The 16,720-nt window shown below is 56.2% G+C and overlaps 2 protein-coding genes across 2 annotated transcripts; both read right to left on the reverse strand.

Annotated features, from left to right (window-relative positions):
• Window positions 1-14,697: 14,697 nt before the first annotated feature.
• IUM83_17032 (uncharacterized protein) lies at window positions 14,698-15,254 on the reverse strand (the record flags this gene model as incomplete). Its single annotated transcript, XM_067941958.1, has 2 exons — window positions 14,698-14,758; window positions 14,833-15,254. The coding sequence occupies 2 exons, from the start codon at window positions 15,252-15,254 to the stop codon at window positions 14,698-14,700; spliced, it is 483 nt and encodes a 160-aa protein (XP_067792373.1).
• Window positions 15,255-15,999: 745 nt separating this feature from the next.
• IUM83_17033 (Enzymatic Polyprotein) lies at window positions 16,000-16,698 on the reverse strand (the record flags this gene model as incomplete). The annotated part of the gene is made up of 1 exon (XM_067941959.1): window positions 16,000-16,698. The coding sequence occupies one exon, from the start codon at window positions 16,696-16,698 to the stop codon at window positions 16,000-16,002; it is 699 nt and encodes a 232-aa protein (XP_067792357.1).
• Window positions 16,699-16,720: the final 22 nt, after the last annotated feature.

Below are 16,720 nucleotides of genomic sequence, written 5' to 3' on the forward strand. Positions count from 1 at the left end.
TCGTCGGCGCGAGTCTTCTTGCACTGCACTTGTCAGCCAGTCTTCGGCAGTGTCTCCTATCCCTTCCTTGTCGTCTTCTTCACACAATACACCTCCACCGAGGCGGTCGCCTCTCTCATTTTCTTGTTCCGTCGTTTCCATATCGTTGTCTTGTTCAGTCTTCGTCCATTCGCACTAGCCCACGAATGCAAAGGTGCACTCGGCTTCAATTGCGGGCTCAGCTACCTGTGGTAGCCCGCTTGGGACCAACCCAGTCGTAGTTGGCGGGCTGCCTAGTTTAAATGGTCCGAGGACAGTAGTTCTTGGAGCTCGGGTGTGAGGTCTTTCTTGTCCACCTTGGACTTGACGATCTTGGTGATTTCTTGGAATACTTCACAATTTCCTGCGTTATGCACTTGCTTGCACAGCTTGCACCGGCGTCGGCAGTAGTGCGCCGAGTGGTAGAGGCCTCCGCAGGCTGCGCACGGCCCGTACTGGCGAGGTTTCTCATCGCGGTAGCCGCAGCTCTGGAACCGGTTGTCCCGGTCTTGGCTGCGGCCCGCTGAGTCACCCCTGTGTTGCCGGTTGTCAGAACGGGCGTACGTGCCTTCAGCGGTGACTCGGCGTTCGTGATCGTTGGTTGAAGCGAGGCAGTGGTCGCATCCATCTGACGAGTAGCTGTCACCCCAGTCCTCGCTGCAACGCTGTGAGTCGTCGCTGTCATGTTCACTTCCATCTTCGCTGCTGCTGTCGCCATTATATCTGTGGCGTTGTTGCTGCAGCTCGTTCCGAGCATCCCGCGTGTCCCGTCCGTGAAGTTCGGCGACGATATCGGCGATAGATGGTTCGGCTAGGCTCACGCGCGGCATTTTGCGTGAGTCATCGCGACGACGCTCATAATCTCGTTCGCGTCGGTCGCGACGGTTGTAAGCATCTCTCAAGTCGTCGCGGCGGCGGTCATCACGTTGGCGGGTGTCTTTCGAGCGCTCGTGGCGGCGCGAGTCGTCGCGGCGCCTGTCGTCACGTCGTCGGGAGACATCTCGACCTCGAGAGTGAGGCAGCGACGACTCGCAGGATGAATTGCGCTCGTCAATCTTCAATATCTCTTGGATCATCTCTTCTAACTCGTGGATATCGGATATACGCATGTGACACAGGCGCCGTTTGAGTCCTCGGTCACCGCAAGTCTCGAGGAACCGCTTGACGTGGTCGCGTGCTTTGCGACCGTTGCTTTCGAACCGAATTCCGGCATTCCTAGCATAGCCATTGAGCCGGTTCAGGTAGTCGCCGATGTGTTGTTTGTCTTCGCGCTTGGCCAAGTAGTAGCGAGCCTCTGCTGAGTGGCTGAACTGGGAGCAGTAATACTTGATGAAGGTTTCACTTAGGAGGCTCCACGTTCGCTTGGTCTTCTTGGGCAGCTGTCGGTACCAATGCAGAGCGCCGTCCCGAAGACTCAGCTCGAAAGGCATGTACCACTCATTGGGCGATGCTCGCGTCCTTTTCGTAGACAAAAGCGTGAAGCCATCGCATCGAGTTCTCGCTCTTGTCCCTGGTGCCCCAGAAAGCCTTGATATGCCCCAGTGGGCACCTCGATCCTCGGAGTCGCGTTAAGCAGCTCGGATTCGGTCACCTCACGAATTTGACGCAGGTATTCGCCCATCTGCGCCCCTCCACCTCCGGTAATGTCGGCTTCTTCGTCCGACGAGTCGTCGGTGGGTTGGTAGCGGCGGCTCTTGCTCAGTCCTGAACTGCTTTTCGTGCTTCTGGCCGATTTTGAGTCATCGCTGGTGCGTCCAGCGCGGTCTGAGTTACCCGTAGGTGGTGGAGTCACCATGTGGGAGTCTTGAAGGTACGGGGATCGCTACCCCGACGCGCCGGACACCCCTCCGGTGGGTTTTCGGCTGGGGTTTTCGCGGATGGCCCTCTTCGGAGTCGTCGGCAGCGGTACGCTAGCCGGGTCGACCACTTCGCGAATCGCACGCGTCTTCCACGAGTCGTCCAGAGTGAACGAGTTCACGCCAAAGGCTGTGCGGAGTCGCTTCTCCCATTTCCAGAGCTCCGCGCCTGCTTCTGCTGGCACCCAGCACTCCAGAGTCGACGGCGAAGGGTATTCCAAGGGCCGAAGCCCCAATGCTTTCAGGAATCGCTCGGTTTCCTTCACCACTTGTTCGATTGTCACAGAACTCACGGGGCGAGTCAACTCGTGGAACAAATCGGTCCACACCGCTTGGCGAGTCATTGTTGGCTCGAATAGCTCGTCCCAGCCGCTCTTCTTCATCTCTTCGTAGAGGCGACCGAGAACCTTATTGGCCACCGGCGTGTCACCGTTGAGTGGCGGCCGGTTGCCGGAGGTTTGCTCGGTTAGTTGAGTCGTCAGGACTGGTGACCTTGAGTCGTCGGCGGCGTCCTCAAAGTCTTCCAAGTCATCATACGCTGGCCCAGGGCCATCCACATCATCCAGTTCGTCCGCGAGGTTGCGCGTAACGGAGCGCGCGTCATCGTCAAGCTCCACCGCGAGGTGTCGCGACAACGAACGCGTGCCCTCGCTGCGTCCCGCAGACAGCACTGCATCTTCGGAGTCTCGGATGTCACCACCGCTGGCGCAGGCGCCTTCTCCTCCAGGTAATCATCATAGGCTTCATCCATCTCTTCGTCCTTGGCGTCGGATCCAGTCATCGAGTCGTCGAAGCTGACGGTCCGCTCAGCAATCGGGTTGAGGCGCGGCGTGATCAGGGCCGCAGTCGAGTCGTCCCCACGCGTTCTGCCAGTCTTTATTGGAGTTGCTGGAACCGCTGAACATGATCCTTTCGCCATTTTCTTCGTTCTTCGTCTTTATTTCTTCTTTTTCTTGTTCCTGTCTTGTTCTTGTTCTTCTTCTTCTTGGTTGTTGCTCGTAACGTCGATCGACCTGCCGTAGCACGAAACACAGAAGGTCACACCAATCCCAGGTCGCGGCACCAGTTGTCGTGTAGGAACACGCGCTAATTTATATATTGGCACACTTTCCCCACCAACAACACTCACCAAGTCACCGAAGACTTAATGGGCTTGTTACGGTTAGAACCTGAAGGCCCAGGAATTTTCCCTTGCACCGGGTTGATGTTTCCCCTGTGTACCGAGCTTCCGCTAGTCGACAGACGGAAGACTCAGCGTCACTAGCCACGAGCAAAAGATAGCACGCTCTCACACACAAAATATACCTCGCAGGCCCTCAGAAGGAAGGGTCCCGGCCTGTTACGGCGTGACACGAGGGTGCCGGAGCTATACTCCGGCGGGAAGAAATAAATGGAGTGCGCTCTCGCTCCTCCAGTTCCTGGCGACGACTCGTCGCTACCAATACACCGGCCACTAACTCTTGGCCCTGCCAGGGATAAACACACGCTACACTAGTAAATGTGCCCAGCGACAGTCATAATCCTACCTACCAGGTTTACCTTTGAGCTGCAGGTCGTTCACTGCACGTACCGGTGTCGCCCTTGCGTGGTTGGGAGGAAAAGCTGTTCTGTTATTGTTGCCCGAAGGCTTATCTTGTCCTCTCTCAAGTTTCCTATCGATCAATACAAATATCAAGTATAAACGCGTCCGCTTTGGACCGCCAATTGTAACCTACGACTCTTTGGCCATTTCTCTGCGACGTGACGGCGCTACCGACGACTCATAAGTTCGGATGTTGCCAGTTGGTTCACACCGTACTTAGTGAGCTGCAACCGCCAGCGCCTGACTTGGGACCGTCGACGAGTCATCGTCACCTGCCAATTTAGGCCAATCAGCGACCGGGGAGTTTGGTCCAATGATTGGCGATGGATTGTGACTGACCGGTTGGCGCCGGCGCCTCGAGTCTTCTTCGCCCCCTGTCTCGGCTTTGGGTTTTGGCTTCGGCTTTCATTTCCCGATACCACAGTAAGGTTTCAGCCAATAGGCGACAGTGAGCCTTCATCCTGCTCTTATAGCCTGTAGCGGCTTCATCGCCTGTCCCAATCAGCCCTTGGAGTCCATTGTCCTCCACGATGCCGTTGAAGTCCTCGTAGTAGTGGAAGATCCGAGCATCACAGTCATCAATGGATAGGTCCTTCGTTAGCTGCTGGCGGAACAGAGACGTGACGTCGGGCACAAACTCTGTAGTGGGTCTAACTTGACTCACTACTTTAGCTTCCACGTTGCGCTACGTGTATGAGGAAGCGTAAGTACTTAGTAATTACCTAGGTTAATTATATTTGAATACACAAATATAAGTTAAGTAAGAAAGGATTCCAAGTGACTTAGATTAGGTAAAATGAGAACTGTATTGTTTGTAAATTGATCTTCCTCTAAAAGCTGCTAAAACTGTTTATCATCTATGAAAGGGTTGGCAGCGGCTGGCTGTCAGAGCCCCGCTAATATGCATGTCTCTGATTGGTAGAAAGATGCTGCTTTCTACCAATAGGATCTTTTGGGTATGTGTGGACCACTCACTGTGGTGGTCCACTTCAATGTATCCATCGGTGTGTCTTACACCAATGTGAGGAAGTATCCAAAACGTTTAACAGATAACCTATCTGTTAAATTCACAAGTGGCTTGCAGCCACTTGTACGTGTAACCCCGTTACACCATCCCCCCCCCTTAAGGTTAGACGCGCGGGGTCCCCGCACGTCAATCTTTGGAATTGACCATTCGTCAATTCTCCGCGTTTGGAGAAGAAATCCGCGCTCATTCAACGATGAGCGCGCCTCAGAAGAAGTCCGCAAAGTCGATGGGGAGTCATCTCTCCATCGACGACTACTTCGAACGCCAGAAGGCGAAGTACGGTGACGTCGTCGACTTCGACGACGACGATGAAGATATGGAGGGCGTGGAGGACTCGCCCTCAAAGCGCAAAGACTCAGTGTCGAGCGAATCGCTCGACCCTCATGCCAAGAACATTCGCCCGCGTGAAGGGGACGAAGCGTTCGCGTACTGAGAGCGATACCCCACTCGCTTCCGCTGGGGCTCTCAGTACTCCGCGCGCTGTTGCTGCAGCGCGTGATATCAAAGCTGAAGGCTCTCCGCGCGCTGCGTCTGCAGCGCGCGATCCGTGGATGCCGTCCGCGTCCGAGATTACGGACCGGTATGGGAACTCGGTACCTCCGAATGAGGTACCGCTGTACGTATGCAGCGCCATCAAAGATGATGCTGTGGCTGCCGAGCTGCACTTTGATGAGGAAACGCATCAAAGGCGCGATTACTACATCGAACTCTTTCATGAGCTCCGATGGTTTCAAAGCAAGAAGACCTCTTCTCGCAGCAAAGTGCCCGAATGGCAGGCACTTTGTCAAAGTTGGAACGCCTTTGTTGAAAACTTCAACAAGAGGCCGAGTGCTTACCGTGATCGGATTAAGCAAGCGCGTGATCGCTTCGAGACGTACTCGAAGCGTGGAAAGCTGGAGCAACTTCATGTTGCTGCTGAGGAGGCTAATGTGCCGTGCGCTGTGCCCGAGGGCTTTCAGTGCACGAAGTGCTTTCCAGGCGCGGTCCGCTTGAGCGACCGCGACTTGAACGGGTACACGTCGTTCCGTGTGCCCGAGAGTCTCAAAGAGCTCCGTGCTAAGTTCTTAGCACGTGAGGGTTCGGGCGCTAGCGATGATCGCAGCGCTCGTGTTACTTCCGCTGCGCCAGCGCGTACTGCTCTTCGTACGCCCTCACCATTTCCGGAACGTCCTCCAGCAAGACGTTCCGCGGCTCCCATGTATCTCGATGGGGAGGAAATCCTCTCCAACGAATAAGAAAACGAGCCCCTTGAGGGTTCGTTTTCGGGATACTATGGTCAACAATCCGCTCAATAATCCAGCGGGTTGAGCCGCGGGCGTCACGGATCGGCGGTGGCGGGGGTGGGAACACGCCCCGGGTATGATCAGCCCCGGGCTGATCAGTATGCGCCTCTCCACGACCGGGTGGCCGTCGTGGAGCGTCTGCAGGGCGCTGAGTTCGCCGCCCTGAAACAGGAGCTGGCGAACCAGAAGGCCCAAGTCGCGGCGGTCTCGCAGACCGCCTCGAATATCCAGGTCGAGCTGGGGACCCAGATGAAGGGGTTGCTCCAGCGCGTCCGCGCGCTGGAGGAGAGGTTGCTCGTCGCCGAGGCCAAGTCCTCCGCTTCTGCCTCGGCTCCTGCCGAGGCTTCGGGTCAGCCGAGCTAGATGGCTCGTGCTGCCGGTATGGCTTCAGCCGTCCGACGTAAAAGGTCGGATGGAGGCGCATGCTAGACGGTATGTCTAGCGTGTATGCGTTGCCGTGCCGTGCCAACACAGTGAACGGCCCGATGAAGCGCGGAGCAAGCTTGCTTGCTCCGAAATCCGAAACTGCATGTCTAGGCAGGTTTTGTGTAGCTAACAAAACTAATGAACCAACTTTAAATTCATTTGTGTTGCCTCTGCCCGCATTGTCTGCGTTCAGCTTCTGTTGATCAACAGAAGCTGCTATTGTGTCTTGGACAAACCGAATCACGGCTTGTCTTTTGGTGATGAAATTGATTGCATCCGAGCTGAAGTCATTCAGCTCGCTCTCCGCTAGAGGCCCGGCCTCTGCGTGGTTCTTTGCGGTGTCTGCGCCCTGCGCAGACCCGTGGTCTTTGTCCTTGTTGTTGGGGGAGTCTGCGCGCTGCGCAGACTCATGTGGTTTGTCCATTGTTGCAGCTGACACTGTGCAAGTGTCAGCGGTTTTCTGCGGCTGCTGTATTGCAGTCGTAGATCCTCCCCCACTTAAAGTGGGAGCCATCACTCCGAGTAAACTCGGTAGACGTGGATGCCGCATGGCATTCACGTAGAACGGTGTATGCCCTGTCGAGGCATGCACTGAGTTATTGATGGCAAACTCTGCCATCGGTAAGCACTCGCTCCAGTAGTGGAACGAGTGAGCGTAGCTCTTCAACATATCGACGAGCACGCGATTCACGCGCTCGGTTTGACCGTCCGTCTGCGGATGATCCGCAGTCGACATGGAAAGCTGGCTCCCAAGAAGTGTAAACACTTCTTGCCACAGGTGCGCTGTGAAGCGCGGGTCTCTGTCCGACACGATGTCGGACGGCATGCCATGGTGTTTGAACACCATGTCGACGAGCAGACGGGCCGTCTGCTTCGCGGTCACCTCTGCTGGCACCGCAGCAAGATGTACAATCTTGCTGAAACGGTCTACAAAGACCACAACACCGGTGTTCCCTCCGCTGTCCGGGGGAAGACCAAAGATGAAGTCCAAAGACATGGACTTCCAACACTCCGACGGAGTCGGTAGTGATTGCAGTGGAGCCTGCGCGAATGGCGCAGGCTTTACGCGTTGGCATACCTCGCAAGCACGGATGTACTTGCGCACCCACTTCTACTGGTGGTGCCAGTAGAAGTCGCGCGTGAGAAGGACGTATGTCTTCTCACGTCCGAGATGTCCCGCAGTCGGGGCATCGTGATACTCGTACATGATCCTGAGTCGCAGGTCATGGTCATTTGTCACGACAACGCGATCCGCGTTGTCGTCGACTGCGTTGTAAAGTAGCAGTCCTTCGTGCACACGAAAGCGGTGTGCACGCGCTCGAAGGTGCTTGGGCAGCTTCTGACGGGGCTTGTCAGAAGGCGCTGTGCCATAGGCCAGCAAGAGCTTCGCGTCCGCGTCGTGCGCGTACGCGGCCTTCACATCATCCAACAGATATGATGTGGGTTTGCTCGATCGTATGGCGTCAATGGCATTGACGTCAACAGCTTCTGCATAGTCCGGCCGACGTGATAACGCGTCGGCCACCACGTTCAATCTTCCGGGTTTGTATTCGACCCGGAAGTTATACTCCGCAAAGAATGAGAGCCATCTCGCCATTCTTTGTGATATGTGTGGCGACTTCACTGCGGTGCGCAGTGAAGCATGGTCGGTGTAGACCACAAATGGTCTACTCCCAAGCAAGTACACTCGGAACTTTGCGAGTGCATACTTCATGGCAAGGAGTTCCTTGTCATGCACCGGATAGTTGCGCTCAGCTGGCTTCAGCTGACGCGATTGGTAGTAGACGACACGATTACGGCCCTCGTGATCGTGCTGCGTGCTGCGCATCCGATCGCGGAATCGAATGCGTCACACACTACGTGAAATGGGCGATCTTGGTCAGCCACTGCCAAGATCGGCGCCTCAGTCAAGCCCCGCTTGACTGTATCGAATGCCTTTTGGCAATCGGGTGTCCAATTCCACACAGCTTCTTTCTTAAGAAGCTGTGACAGCGGGCGGATCTTGCCCGCATAGCCCTCCACGTACTTGCACAAGTACGTGGCCAAGCCAAGGAACTGCCTCAGTTCCTTGACACTTGATGGCGTTGGCCATTCATTAATCACTCTGACCTTTTCTGGGTCAGGGCGGACACCATTTTTCCCTACGAGACACCCGAGGACGGGTATCTCGCTCTCCCCGAAGATACACTTCTTCAGGTTCGCGTAGAGCTTATACTTTTGCATAAGCTCAAGTAGCTTCCGGAGATGCACCCTGTGCATCTCTACGTCGGTCTTCCTGTCCACAGCCCGGCTGTGGATGAACACATCATCGAAGTAGCTCGGCGCGAAGTCGCGCACCGAGCGCAACAAGTGCGTCACGCACCTGTTGAAGGTCGCAGGGGCGTTCTTAAGCCCTGCGGCATTACTAGCCACTCCCAGAGCATGCCACTTGGCGTGCTCACTGCCGTCAGAGGGATATCGCTCTCACGCATTAGGATTTGATAGAATCCATATCGTAAGTCGAGAGTACTGTAAGCGGTGCTCCCGGCAATCGAATCGATGATAACATCTTTTCGTGGTATCGGCGTCTGTGCCAGTACCGTCGCATCGTTCAGCTTGTTGTAGGCATGAACGATGCGCCATCCGCCCTGTGGCTTTTTGACACAGAACGTCGGAGCACTGTGCGGGGACTTCGATTCCCGCACTTGTCCAGCTTTGCGACGACTTTCAAAGAAGTCGTCGATTGCTTTTACTTGCTCTCGCGGCAGTGGCCACTGCCGCGTGACACAGTACTTCGTGCCCGGCACGAGATCAATCTCGTGCTGTATGCCCTTGTCCTGCGGAAGCTCCGCAGGAATCTCTTCCGGGAGTACGTCTTTGTACTCCCTCAACAATTCGTGATAGGGACTCGACTTCAGCGAGTCCCAGCCTTGTTCCTCGAAGCGCTCTCGCTTCGTCTTCGCACTGAGAGTGTCTTCACTCTCAGTGGTACTTCCCATGAAGAGCTGCCTCAGCTCTTCGCTCTCGCTCGCCGTTCTTTCGCTGTCCGAAAGAACGCAGACTTGCTCGATGCGTCCATCGTGCAAGTCGCGCGTGAAGCGCTTCCAGCTCATGGCTGGAAGCGAAGTCAACTCCGACGCCGTCGTCGGAGGACTAGCGAGTTCCAAGTCACGATACTGGAATCCAGTATCGGTGCGCGTCAAGACGCTTAGCGTCTTGACATTCGGCGCCACCGCCGCAGTCTGCCCAGCAGACTGCTCTTGTTGCGTCTCGGTCCCGGACCGAGACTTGCGCAGCGTTTTCCGCTTGCGCCGTCTTCTTGTTGTGCGGAGCCCGGCTCCGCACAGTTGTTCTTCTTGTCCAGGCCCGGCCGTGGACAGTTGTTCGCCGGCGGACCCTGTCCGCGGGCGCGCGGTATCAAGCCCGGCTTGACCGCATTTTCCTTCGTGCAGCCCGGCTGCATGGCAATGTGTTCCTTCGCCGGCAGACCCTGTCTGCGGGCGCGCGATATCAAGCCCGGCTTGATCGCATGGCGCTTCGTCGTGCAGCCCGGCTGCACGACAGCATGCAAATTGCGTCAGTGCGGTACGTTTGCAACCGTCCGCACTGTTTGCAGCGTCAACTCCCGGAGTTGACACGCCTTCGTCACCTCGACGCCATTCATTGGCGGAGCCCCTCATGACCGAGGGTGCGTCGGCTCCCGGAGCCGACGCGTCGTTGTCGACCTGACCGGTTCGGGTCAGGGACTGTCCCTTACACGCTTGAACGTGGCTGTTGGTTCCCGGAACCAACACATCTTTTTCTTCCGACGTCGGCAGCATTGCCGACGTGGGTCTCACTCGTGCGCGCCCTCGCGCACTTCTTGGGCACTCCGGGACAGCAGCATTAAGCGTTGTCTCGACTGGTGAGCCGCGCGCACCAGCAGGTGCGTGCGCTGCGGTAACAGGGCCATCGCTCTCTGTTCCGCTGTCGCGGCCGAAGCGCACGAGCGTGCGCTTCTTCCAGTCTATCACCGGATCATGCCGTGCAAGCCACGGCATGCCCATTACCACGTCGAACTTATCGTCCAGGTCCAGTACGATAAAGTGTTCGACAAACACTCGTTGTTTGTACGAGAAGCGCACGTTCACGACGCGCTTCTCGGTCTTCACGATGGCACCTGTTGCCAGTCGTACCTCCAGAAGACTTCGAGGTACATTTACTTCCTCGAAATCAAGTCTCGACAGGCTTCGTAGTCGAACAAAGTTGTTCGACGCGCCTGAATCTACCAAAGCTCGAAGAGAGTCACTCGCTCTATTCGAGTAAACCTTCAAGATGACTAGGTTCGGCTTGTCATCTTGTTTCTTGCAGTGAGAGCTGGTCTCACTGGGGGCTGCAGGCCTCAGTGTCGCGTGCCCGATGTCGGCACGCGCGACTGCATTACCAGCAGGGCGCCCCGCGCCTACTGGATGTTCGCGTTTTTTGTTGGTCCGCGGCGATGCCTAGCATCGCCACGACGGCCACCATTGTAGTGCACGGGAGCCGTGCACTCTCTGGCAAGGTGACCGATCCTTCCGCAACGGAAGCATCGCACGTTACCTCCCTGCTGCTGGTAACCAGCAGCCGTTGCATTCGAGAGGTCCATTGGTTCCGGACCTCCCGTCCTCACTGCCGGGCGCGGTTGCGACCTCGGCATGTTCGCATGCAGTTTAGCCTGCCGCATGCTAAACTCTTCTTGCATTGCGAGAGTAATCGCAGCTTCGAGAGTACTCGGGTGCTCTCGGAAGAGATAGGTCTTCACAGGCCCATCTCTAAGCCCCTTCATGAACGTGACGACCTTGGTCGCCTCGTCAATCGGGTTAGTCACGATATTTGATACCAAATATCGTGCGCGCTGCGCGTAAGCATGGACGTCATGCTTACCCTGCTGAAGGTCGAGGAACTCCGCCCTCGACCGGAACTCGTTTTGCGGGGGCTCAAACGCTTGTTTGAGCTCCTCTTTGAACACTTCGTACGTGCTGAAGCACGTAGGATCGGAGAGTCGGCGTCCATACGCCCAACTCCTTGCGCGTCCGCCAAGGCAGGACATGGCGAACGCGACCTTCGACAGCGGGTCGACGATGCGTCGAGCCGCTATGGCTGTGTCGAGCTCGACAAGCCATCGGAGGAGAGGCTCGCCCTCTCTTCCCACGTAATTGCTTACGCTCAACTTTAATGGTTGACCACGCGGTGTCGTCCCTGACGACGCCGTCGCTGAGGAGGCGGCATCACGCTGCTCCTTCATGATGAACCCCAGAGCAACACCGTGTTGCTCTGTCGGCGATAGCGTACGCAGCATCGTAGCTATCGCCGCTTCTCCAATGACTGTTGACAGTCGTTGGAGGGCTTCCCACTCTGGGTCAGACAGGTGGGGGCAGTCAGCGCGTGCAACATGCGTTGCAGGCGTGTTGGAGCTCTCCATGGGCACCTCCGTGCTCATGTGGTTCTCGGCTCCGCGTTCGTACACCGCGTACGAACGTCAAGCAGTCGGTCGTTGGACGGACCAACAAGTGCTACCAGGTGTAGTGGGTCTAACTTGACTCACTACTTTAGCTTACACGTTGCGCAACGTGTATGAGGAAGCGTAAGTACTTAGTAATTACTTAGGTTAATTATATTTGAATACACAAATATAAGTTAAGTAAGAAAGGATTCCAAGTGACTTAGATTAGGTAAAATGAGAACTGTATTGTTTGTAAATTGATCTTCCTCTAAAATCTGCTAAAACTGTTTATCATCTATGAAAGGGTTGGCAGCGGCTGGCTGTCAGAGCCCCGCTAATATGCATGTCTCTGATTGGTAGAAAGATGCTGCTTTCTACCAATAGGATCTTTTGGGTATGTGTGGACCACTCACTGTGGTGGTCCACTTCAATGTATCCATCGGTGTGTCTTACACCAATGTGAGGAAGTATCCAAAACGTTTAACAGATAACCTATCTGTTAAATTCACAAGTGGCTTGCAGCCACTTGTACGTGTAACCCCGTTACAAACTCTTGAGCGTGCGATAGCGTGCCTTCACGGCCTCCATGATGTCAGCGTTGGTCACCGATGCCACCGGCTTCTTCAGCACGTAGGTAGCCATGTTCTTCAGCGTCTTAGGCCTCACCGAACCCTTGACGGTGGCGACAACGTTTTCAAACGTCTCGCCGGTGGTGGTGCAGCGGTGGCAAATTTCTCTACGTTGCGCTCCCACTCCCGGTGCCAATCAATGAGGGCAGCATGGTCCCAGCTGGAAAGCTCAGGAGCCCTGATGACCTCAAAGATAGGGTGCGGCAGCAACACCTCCAAATCACCGTCGGAGTCTTGAAGTCCACTCCAGTCGAACCTAAGGCGAACTCAATAGAATCGCACTTAGTGGAGTTACGAAGTTCCTCGAACTCGTACTTAGTCGACGTTTCTCGGTTGTCCTTGGCCAAACGACGACAGGAAACTCTCGGTCGCCACGCGCACCGAAGAGGCGATGTTCCGGACAGTCGACGACTTCCGGGATCAACAAACTGAACGCTTCGAAGAGCGCAAAGCTAGCTTTGTCGCGAAACCCGTGGTGTATCCAAAGGGGAAAGTTTATTAATGAAGAAAAGCAAGACACAAATGTAAGGACACTAACTAACTTCTCACTTGCTGCCGTTCTTGCGTTCTTGCTCAGGTCCAGTTTTCGTGCAGTCTTGGGCGTGTGCCCTCGCCCACTTACAGCTTGTGCCTCGTACACCCAGCCAGTAGGGTCCCCTTCCATAATCCTTGTCGTAGCCCATAGGTGCTGCTGCGAGTGCCATGTTGCCTCCTGCTCTTCTCATTGGACTTTAGACCGAGCAACACCGCAACTTGACGCTGCAGCCGAGCCCAAGCTTGATCTTGAGCCGCAATCATGGCGACAAATGGGCAATACCGGCACGCATCAAAAAGAAGGCGATGTTAGTGCCTTGGTCCACCTATCGGCTACCGATGTTACTCTCGCTGAGGTTGATTTTGCGGGAGGCATTCCTGCTCTCGCTCCGCTTCCAAAAGAAGGAACCGACGATCTCAAAGAGGGCGCAGCAAAAGCGTTAGTCCGACCGGCGAAAAAACAATGACAACAGTGCTGTTACAATTGTGCGTGAAGAAGCTATTCCTTTTCTGTTGGCGATACTTCGAGCGACTTGACGGATCTACAAGGAAAAGCAAGGGAAGCCCTAGGAAATTTGGCTACTGTATGTGGTACAATTGCCGACGATATTGTACACGAAGGAGCACTCCGGGCACTCGTTTTGCTTTTACAAGGAGATCACACAGACCGGCTGCATCTGCCCTCAGAAGCTTAGCGATGGCTCATCCCGCAGTGCCCCGTAAAATCGTGCAGGCGGGAGCTGTTCCTCGGCATGTCGAACGTGTATCCAGTCGCGCCCGGGCTGAAAAGATGCAGGTGCCTATGCACTAGGGTGTCTCGCTGAGCATGACCCATCGAATCATGTCATTATTGATGGCAACGATGCAATCAAGTCACTTGTCGACCTTTTATCGACCGATCACGGCTTCGTTTGCGCTTTCAAATTTTGCCCCCAAAACCACGAAGAAAATCACGGCATATTGGAAACTTTTAGCTTGTATTCGTCACTATTGTTAGTTTATCGATGCATACAGCGCCGAAAACATATTGTCGGTATGGCTTACCACTACGCTGCACAAGTGCAGAGATCCAACTCGGAGGGGAGGGTAAGTACATGAGCAGGAGCTGGAACCGTTGCATCGCCGACGCGGACGTCGGGGGTCCAACTGAGGTCAACCGCACCAGGGACCAGCTTAGGGAGAGAACATTGTTAGGCAGCCGGCAACCCGGGCAGGTCTATGGACCCGTCCTCGCGCCTTCTGTAAGCCCGAATGTAAATTACAAGGTTGAGTGAGGACCGTTCCTGCGTAGACACACCCATCGGGTCCACTCCGGGCCCTGCACTCCACGGCCAAGAGGACATCAATAGTCCCCTCGCGCCCTCGTGGTCGCTGACCACGCTCCCAGCCACCCTGTGACACACGACGTTCGTCATCGCTCGTCCTCTAAACTACTCAGCACTACCTTGCAATGACCCGCACGCGCCGACCCCCTTGGCCGCAGTACGAACTCTTCTGTTGTTGGGTAGTGCAGGTCCCTGCCGCAGAACACTACGCGTAGTATTTAGCTGCTTTATCCGGACTACTCCCGTCCAAATTGCAACTGAGAGATGTGAGGCCAGCCGCACACACAGAGCTCTCCTAGCTAGTCCCCGCCGCCTATACCTACCGCCTACCTACAGTCTGCATCGCATCGCCTGGCGATTATACTCGCCACTGTCCTTCGCCCTCCATGTCTGCTCTCCTTGTGATCTTCGATCTTGTCAACGTCAACCGACTCTTCGCAGCTTCAACACTTTCGGTGACCGCAGCTTCTTCCGCCACGGCATCGCCTTCACTCGTCACCATCCATGGTGCTGTGCTCCACACCATTGTCCGTCAAGTCAATTGTCACTGGCAAGCGACGTTGAGTGCTCTTGGCGCTTAAAGAGCACGTGATATCCACACGCCATCCCCCGACAGAAGATCGTCCCCGATCTTTCGTCTGTCCAGCAAGTCTTCGAACTCACGCGCAGTGAGCCACTCCATCGCCGTTGGCCCACCAGGTATGGGCTTAACCTCCACTTGGTACTGGATCTCGTATCTTCCTGCTCGATTGCGAACTCGTTGCTGTCTTCGTTCAATGACTGATCCTTCTGTTGCTTCCTGCAGCAGGTGGTGAGTCGGCGTCGTCCAGCGCGTAGCTCCACGAACTCGGAGCGCACGCGCAGCTCCGCCTCCAGTCCGCACTGCACTGTCACCACCGCCTTCGTCTGCTGTCGCTGCGCCGCCGTGGTCGGCGCCGCTTCTGGTTCTCGCGACTCCGCCACGGTCGGCCGCCGCAGCACCCGAAACCCCGAGATCCGCATCTGCACCAACGGCTTCTGCTCCAGCCGTCGTCTGCTGGTCACGGCGAGCACTTCGTCTCGCCGCTCGTCCTTGCCGGGCCTTCGCCTCGACCCGTCGCTTCTTTTGCTACTCGCTATGGCTGTCACTGCCATGGCCGTCGCTCGCTCGCTCTGTTGTCTTGCGCTTCCGAGGCGCCTTCTTGGCCTTGACCGCCTCGCCGTGCACTTCACCACTGCCTGCGTTTTTGTCTTCTGCTCCCGTCAGCCGATCCCGGACTGCCAGTCGTTCCTTAGTCTGGCCGGTACCCCCGCCAGTTATTCCTGGTGGTTCCGGACTCGGCGCTACATCTTCAGCCCCACTGGCTTCCGACGCAACGCTCCGCCCTTCACCTCGTCTTGTCTAATCTGTTTCTGCTGCCGGTGGCTCTGCCTGAACCACTGTCATCTGATCAGTAGCCAGTGGTATCGGCCCGCCACGGCCTCGTCCATTATCATCTCTTCTGGCGGCAGCTTCGCCGCTACTACTTGTAGTGCTCGGCCTCGCACTCCGATCGACGCCCTGCATGTCCGTTGCAGAGACGCCATTCTCCACATCCTGGCCTTCATTCTCGGCAGCTCTCGTAGTATCTGGTCAGCCACCGTCTCCAGCTGCCCAGGCCTGCAACGATAAGGCAGCAGGATGTGTTCAGCTTGTCCCCCGTGGCTTGCCTCGTCACCATCCAGTTGTCATAGCCCCCGTCCTGGTCAATCCTCGCCGGACCAACCCATTGGTGCGCCAATTACGTGACGCCTTTGCCTCGAGGAGGCTTCAGCAGCCACACCCGGTCGCCTGCTTGAAACCGCATGTTCTGCCCCACGCCCTGGTTGTAGTATCGTTCTCGTCTTCGCTGGTTCAGCGCTACGCCTCTTCCGCTAACGCCGCCGCCTTCTCCATCTGGCTCACCAACCTCTTGTGGTACGCCGACCACTTGCCCACTGCCGTCACCTCACTCGACCGCAGCAACTCGTTTGGCGCCCGCAAACGCCTACCCATCATCAACTTGTTGGGCGTAAAGCCCGTGGTCCCTTGCTTCGCACCATTGTAGGCGTAGAGAGCACACGGGAGCCACTGGTCCCAGTCATCCTGGCTCTCGCTAACGTACATAGAGACCATGTCTTTCCACACCTTGTGGAACCTTTCCACCAGACCCAGCAGCTTGGGCCTGTACGGTACTGGTGTCGGCTGCTTCGCCTGCAGCAACCGCACCAAGTGCTTCACCACTGCTCCTTTGAGCTCCGGGGCTCCGCCCATGACCAACTCACGCATGGGTCCGTAGACGAGCACCAGCCGCTCCGCCACAAATTTCGCAATATACTCCGCCGTGTGTGAGGGTGTCGCCACGGCGACCGCGTTCCTGCTCGCGTAGTCCACCGCGTCGATGACATAACGATTGCCATCCTGTGTGAGCGGTAGAGGTCTTGCCACGTCCAGAGCCCACCGATCACCAACAGCACCAATCCCTTGACTTCGAAGCGGCGGGATCACCGCCGTCGGCTGTGTCTTCCGGGTACTACAATCCCTGCAGCTGTGCACCCACTTCTTCACTTGGCCACGCATGCCCGGTCACCAGTAACACCGG

This window comes from Phytophthora cinnamomi (genome assembly GCF_018691715.1).
Source record: "Phytophthora cinnamomi strain GKB4 chromosome Unknown Contig35, whole genome shotgun sequence".
NCBI lineage: Eukaryota > Oomycota > Peronosporomycetes > Peronosporales > Peronosporaceae > Phytophthora > Phytophthora cinnamomi.